At 43.7% G+C, this 7,154-nt stretch overlaps 1 protein-coding gene across 3 annotated transcripts in view; it reads right to left on the bottom strand.

Moving 5' to 3' along the window:
- Positions 1-258: 258 nt before the first annotated feature.
- Kpna6 (karyopherin subunit alpha 6) overlaps positions 259-7,154 on the bottom strand; it is a 55,509-nt gene continuing 48,613 nt past the window's right edge. For all 3 annotated transcript variants that reach the window (XM_005004236.4, XM_005004237.4, XM_063235974.1), the window contains 2 exons: positions 5,969-6,147; positions 259-5,351 (listed from right to left, as the gene is read on the bottom strand). In XM_005004236.4, coding sequence (XP_005004293.1) covers positions 5,164-5,351; positions 5,969-6,147 — 367 coding nt within the window. In that variant the 3' untranslated portion in view covers positions 259-5,163. The remainder of the gene's footprint in view (positions 5,352-5,968; positions 6,148-7,154) is intronic.

Here is a 7,154-nt window from a genome sequence, read left to right as displayed (position 1 = left end):
CCATGTGCTGGGATTACTGGTGTGTGCCACCGTAATCGGCCCTTTTTTGGTTGTTGTTTTTGAGACTGAGTCTCATTATGTAGTTTAGGCTGGTCTTGGAACTCAGTTTAGCCCAGGCTGGCCTCAAAACTTTTGGCAATCTTCCTGCCTCTCTGAGTGATGGGATTACAGGCATGTGCTATCATGCCCTGCTAAGTTCACTCTCTCTTATTTGCTTCTAAAATCCAAACTAGGGGCACTATGAATCAAAGAAGACAATTTAGAACTTTGTAACAGGTTTTTATTTTTGCTTTTTATCTATTACAGTGTTTGAAATCTAAAGAAATACATTTTTTCTTCAAATTTGGATGTGTATATAAATATTATTTGTCTGGACTCAGCACACTCAATGCCATAATTTCTTGGCCTATGTCTGCTTTGAAATCAAGCTTTGTCTACCCAGGGGCCTTGAGATTATAGAAAATGGCCAGATTTTATAGTTTTGAGAAAAACAAAAGCAAATGAATTTGGAAAGAAAAACCAGTTAAGAGGATTTGATTCATTTCCCTAGGATCTTCAGCTAGCAAGCCAAGCTGTTATTGGAGGAGATCTTGTCTGTTGGGTGTTTCAGATCCCAAAACCCCTTCCCTTGTTTAACAGGCCAGTAAAAGGCGATTCCTAGAAAAGTTGGCTGGAAAATCCAGTATCAACTCCAGGATCCAAGTATTCATATAATGTGGACTTCTTTTAAGCACAGGTCAAAACTTCCCAGGCAGTCTCAGCTTTGACTTCCTTCACAGTCCTCTAGACGTAGTACAATTTTGTCCCCTAACTTAGAGCTTGAAATCAGACCTACCCAAGAGAGCAGGACTAATGTGCAGGTTTGGGCTAACGTGGGCATTAGAAGTTAGGCTGGCTCCCCAGAAATAGGTAATTTGGCCTAGTCCTTGAAGACAAACCAAATGAACCTTTCTCCTAGGCTGTTCTGCAACTTAACACTGCTACTTTTCTCAAAGCCAGCTTTGGTCCTGCAGAGTCCAGGCCTCAAGCAAAATGCCCTCTTTGAGCAAAATTCAGATTTGCTTGACCTTGACAACAACTTCTTGCCAAGATCTTATATTTTCGAGGCTAGGGGACAATGGGATGACTGAATCATTCTTGAAGGCATGTCCCCAAAAAGCAGATGGTGGCCACCATATGGATACCTAAGGAGCCCAATTCTCAGTTTGATGGTTTAACAAATACTCCAACAGGTAAGACCCCGGATGGGGCTGGCCTAAAATGTGCAATCCTAAATGGCTAGGAAACACACACTCAGAGCAGTCAGTCAGTCTTACCTTCACTACTGTCCAGGGCAGCACTACTTGTAAGATGCTGCCATTAGTCATAAGCATTTCGTATGGTTCAGTGCACTAAGTCTTATATTCTTCCCTTGCCTAACAGCAAGGCCTTTAGCCAGCCTGTCTTCCCTACTGGGTTACTGGAATGCTTGCAGGGACCTGGAAGAAAATCCAAGCATATAACATAAACCTACTGAGGAACACATAAGACACTAGATACCAAACTGAGTAAAAGGGAAAAAGATGAGGCATGAATAAGAGATGGGGTCTTTAAAAAGAGAACATGTGGAGTGAGGAATCAGTATTGCCTGGTTTCCCTCTGCCTCTCTGGGAGGCAGACATGAGAATATGAAATGCAGTTTATATTGCTAGACAGTTTTCCTTTTGCATACCTTTGGCTAGAGAAAGACTGCACCTAAGAGTCTTTGTTTCTCAAGTACAACAGCAGTTATAATCTGTGCAGTTTAGCTTATAAAAAAAGAAACAGAAAGAGAGGGAGGAAGATTCCTGGGAAAGAAAGGCTTCCAGCATAAACAGGGTTGAACTAGTAGACCTAAGAGTTCCAAGTAAAGGGGAACAAGGAGGTCATCAACACTTGTTCCTCAGTGGGTCATTTGTGTCCACAAACCTAACTAACCAGGTTGACAGGGTGAGGGTGGAACACATGTGGTTCTCCCAGAAAACTGCAGCCAACATCAAGACCAAGTGGTTACTGGGGACTGCTGGAAACTGAAAGGACCCTGTAAGTACTAAAGATCTGGCAGAAGACTAAGAGGGGCTGGTAAAAAAAGAACACCTGGCAGTAACATGTGAATGACCAAAAAGCCCCTTTGTCCACTTATTTCGGACCTAGATTTGCTCACTCCACCAGAGATCTTAGTTAAAGGTTTCAAAAAACCTTAACATAGCAGGTTATTCTCTATAGCAGGCAAGGGGGCCTTTTCATGGTGGCAATAACCACCCTGCTAGAAACCTACCAGAAGGCTCTGACCTCACTTAAGGCAGGGTCTGTTCATAGATTGGCTCTTTACAAAATGGCCAAAGGAGAGAAGATACAAAAGGCGGCTACTGTCTCTGTGGGCTGGAAGAACTTTACCTGTGTATTGAAAGGGATTTGAGGAAAATAAGGGGGAAACATAGTCTGGGGAAGACGTAAGTTTCTAGAAATTATTTTTCTCTTAAATCTGTTCCCATATTGTGCCCCAAGTAGAATTTAGCCTCTGAAGTCCTTGGAGAAAACTGGATTTAAGTAGCAGTGAGATGACCAAGAAAGTCCATCTGGTACAAGACCTAGATCTGAAGCCAAAATAGATTTTGGAGGAGCAGTTGGAAAAGCAGGACATTTGTGTTCTACACTAAGAATACGGCTCCAGTATCGAGTTAACTGCTGCTTGAGATGTACAAAGTACATCCTACTAAACTGCTCTGCCCTTTAGACAAGGACAACAGTAGGGAGTGAGTAACTTTTCTTCAAATCGTAGAATCATTTTTCTTTTTTCAAAAACAATACAAAGTCTTGATGTGTAGTTCAGGCTGCCCTTGAACTTGATGTGATCCTCATTCCTCAAAAGTTCTGAGTGCTGGGACTACAGGTGTGCAACCAGCACACCCAGCAAGGAGTGTAGTTTTGTAATGGAGCTAGCAGGCTCAGTGAAAAGAATCCTGTCCTTGCCTTCCTAGGAAATTAGGGGTTCACAGTCATCATTCCTAAGTGCATGAGTGGCATCTGCCTCACCAAGGCAGTGAACAGTAGTGTGATTCTTCAGTATTCTAGTCCTAATCCACTTTCCTTAGAAAATGTCTCAAGAAGGATTTCAACACTAGGAGAGGGCAATTTGGGTTTTTTTATTTGGTACTGGGGCTCGAACTCATGAGCTTGTGCTTGCTAGGCAGATGCTTACGCTGCTGAGCTAAACCCCCGGCCCTAGGAGAAGGCAAATTTAAGACAAAAAGCCAACAAAAAGAGCCTGAGCTTTAGATCTATGAGGGAAGGGGTACAGGTTTCACTTGCGCCAAAAGGGAATTTGTAAGAATGGAAGCAAGTATGATATTGTTTCTGGGGAAGAAAAGGTGTAGTTTAAGAGTAGGGCACCCTGATTATTCTAGGAATGCAGAAGTAGGGAGTCTTCAGCCAACCCCATCCCTCTTTATTATCATGAGAAACCCACCCAGAGGCATAGGCAAGCCACTGGACATTGCACTAGCCTTACTCAGGAGAAAAGGCATCTGGATTATAATTGTCACAAAGAAAGGAAAACCCAAAACAGGATCTCAAACAGGGAAGATACCAACAGCTCTCATAAGAGCTGCTGGTTTTTTGTAAGAGAAGAGGCAGCTGTGTGTGACATTGTATGTGGACAACAGTCTTTGAAACTGAATTTGGGAATGCAGACTACTTTCCGGGTTTCCTGACATAAGTGGATGCTCAGCAGGGAGTACTAGCCAGGAAGATTCCACTAGGCCCTAAAACCGTTCTTGCCCCCAGCATAATCAGGAACAATAGATCCTGTTGGCTGATCTGCTTAAAGGATTCAGAGCTAAGAGCTGGTCCTAGGTCTTGGCCTAGAATCCAAGCAGAGAGGAAAAGGACCAAGCTCAGCCCTGCTAAGTGGGGAAACTTCTATATATCTTTTTGGTCTTCCTCACAGTATCCTACTCACAAAAATTACAGACAGTTCCTTCTCTTAAGTCCAATTAAGATTACCATACCAACTATATAGGATATAAAAAAAATACAGAACGTTTTGACATTCTCTCCTTTGGAAGTAAAATAAACACGATCCAACTACAGAAGAGGAAGAAAGGCCAAAGGCAGGGATCCCTGACTATCCCAATACTGGGCAGTCTCACTTCAACTTCCTCTGAAACTTAACAGGTCACCAGAGCAAGAACTTTCTCAGAAGAATGGAGGGATCACAGCCCCCTGTCTTGAGCTTAGGAAATACAGCCACCTCAGAGATTCATCCACTCTGAGGGAAATTTTCAAGTAAAAAATGAAGTTGGGTTGCACCATTTGGAAGGTGGTAGGAAACATGGGGTCAGTAGCTACACATAAGAAGCCCTATTTGAAAGCCTGTACTCCTCCCCTCCACTTCCATGGGTGTTCTTGGCCCAGGAGAGTGAAATGTACCCCGAATTTGAGAGGTCTGGGAAAAGGGTGAGAGAAGAGGGGCCTTTGTTTCATGGTGGCCACCCCTTCAGGCCCTTGTCCCATATAGTGCTGGTAGCTGGGATTTATAAAACCAGAAACTCAACAGCTCTTGGGAAGAGCAACCTTAATATACAAGAAAAATGTGCAAAAGAAAAAAATTAAATAACTCAATCCAAGCATACAAGATTAATATTCCGTCAGAGCAAGAACACTTTGTTTTGGATTTCTCCCTTCCCTTTCCCTCCCACCTCTGGAATACTCCATCTGCTCACGTACCCAAAATAACAGTTACATTGATCAGGGCAGAGGACTGGGAAGGATGAAGGGAGATAAAAGAAAGGAAGTCACCATTAAAGAAAAACAAAACAAAACAAAAAAGAAAGGTGCAAAATGATTACCTCAGTCCTCCTTTGTCTACCCCTGGGCTCCTGGGTTAAAGACATGTGTGCAGCCAGAATATAGTGTAAGGAAGAAAACCCAACATGTCCCCTTTTTGTCACAAAACCCACATGTGAGCCTCAGATGGTTCTGTCTGTCCAGAGGGCCTCCCTCCAGGGAAGGGGGCAGAGCAGGTCCAGAGCACAGTCTCCAGGGTAGCCGGTGTTGGTGGGGGCTGGCTTCCTGCCCACCAGAGGGCTGCTCTACCACTGGCTGGTGGTGCTTCCCATCCCCTCCCCTCCCCGGAGGCAGACATTATAGCTGGAAGCCCTCCATGGGGGCTTCGGGCTGCTGGAAGATGAACTGCTGTTGCGTTTCATCTACTTGAGGAGCAAGGCTGCCATCGTCATCTTCTACACCAAAGTAGTGCTCAATGAGATCAAAGGCCTTTTGGTAGATCTCTTGGTTCTCATGGCTCTGAAGAAATTCGATTTTATCCAAGCCTATAGGGGCAAGAAGGTGGTAGAATAAAGTGTGTGTGCATATTTTACTGTATACGTACACAACATTTATGTACTTTTTATTCTCTGAAGTATGTTTGTGTTTATAAGCACAAGTAGTAAAATCAGACCACTCTTTGATGTGAAAGAGGACAGTCATGATCTCTTCCTCAAAATATAAAATCCTAAAAGAAAAAGACCAACAAGGGCCAGGGATTTAACTCAGTGATGTAAGTGCCTGCCTGGCAAGTGCAAGATTGTGAGTCCTTTACTTAGTAACCGCTCCCATAAAGAAAAGACCAACATGTCAGTTATAAAGAGGATCCATTCCTGATTCTGCTTTAAACTGAGAATGAGAAAATCATTATTCACTTCTCAGAGTTACTCCTGTTACTAATAGAATTATTAGAGTAATAGAGTTACTTGGCTAGCAGTTATTCACTAATTTTGGAGATTCACGTCTCATGGAAACTATGGATGCTCTCCAGCATGTCCGTGTGCAGGTGTACGCAAACACACACACACACACATTTACGTGCTTTGGAGGCACACAACTGCCAGACTCTGACCTATTATCTCTCTATTAAAGGCCAAGGCAAGGTCAGGGAGAAGGAACATACCATATGCTTCCTCAATGAGGCCACAGTAGGGATTAACCCCTGAGCCACTCCGTTTGCTCTCTTGTTCTCCAAGCCGCAGGATGTTCTCTAGTCCATTGAGGGCCACTTGTACAATCTTTGAATCCATTACGGTCAGCAAGTCGCACAGGGGTTTGATGCAGCCCAGTGACACTAGGTATCTGGGGGCCAGAGATAAAGCAAATTCTAATTTAATGCAAAGAAAGTTAAGAGCTGGGCAGAAACTGGGTGTGATGGCACACCCCTGTAATCCCAGCACTTGGCAGGAAATGTTGTAAGTTTGAGACCAGCCTGGGCTACAAAGTGAGTTCAAGACCAGCCTGAACTGCAGAGTGAGACCCTGTCTTAAAATGCCAAAAAAACAAAACAGCTGGGCAGATGCTTTGGTTTTAGGTCTCCCTGACATGTTAACACTCTCAGCCATCTATTCTTACTGAGTCTTTTTTGTTCTGAGACAGAGTCATACTACTCAGGTTGGCCCTATACTTACTATGCAGCCCAAACTTGCAGTGATCCTCCTGCCTCATCTCTCGAGTTCTAAGATGATAGGCATGCACTACGGTGTCTGGCTTTACTGGCTCTTGATAACTGCCCATTTTTTCCCCTCAATCCCTCCACTCTTCCTTCCTTTGCTATCAGTCTAGTTTACTTCACATGTTGATACCACCACAGACTCTTCTTTCTCAACCCTGAAGTTGCACTGGGTGCAACATTATCATTCTAAATACTTTTCCCTTCACAGGTTCCCTATTTCCCTGGGTTCAAGACCTATGAGATAATACAGACTCTACAATCCTAGCTTCTAGGTCTTTTTCCAGTTCTGCTTTCTAGGGGTATTACATTCCAGTCACACTTATGAAGGTTTGAAGATTTCTCTTGGTCACGCCTGTCCCACTCCCTCTGTCTCTACAGTATTAGGGATTGAATCCAAGGTCTCCTGTTTACTAGCAAAGTGTTCCATCACTAACCCCCCCCCCTTTTTTTTGAGACAGAGTTTCACTGTGTAGTTGAACCTGGCTTTGAACTCATTTTCTAGCCCAGGCTGGCCTTAAACTTGCAACAATCCTCCTGCCTCAGCCTCCCAAGTGCAGGGATTACTTGCATGAGCAAACATGCCTTTTTTCTTTTTCTTAAATTTTGAGTCAGGGTCTCTTTTAAGTTGCTTAGG

Source organism: Cavia porcellus, unplaced genomic scaffold (genome assembly GCF_034190915.1).
Source record: "Cavia porcellus strain 051 isolate PalLab524CR breed Dunkin Hartley unplaced genomic scaffold, mCavPor4.1 scaffold_25, whole genome shotgun sequence".
Taxonomy (NCBI): Eukaryota; Metazoa; Chordata; class Mammalia; order Rodentia; family Caviidae; genus Cavia; species Cavia porcellus.
Note: the sequence above shows the minus strand (reverse complement) of the source record. Positions and strands in the feature narration are given on the sequence as shown.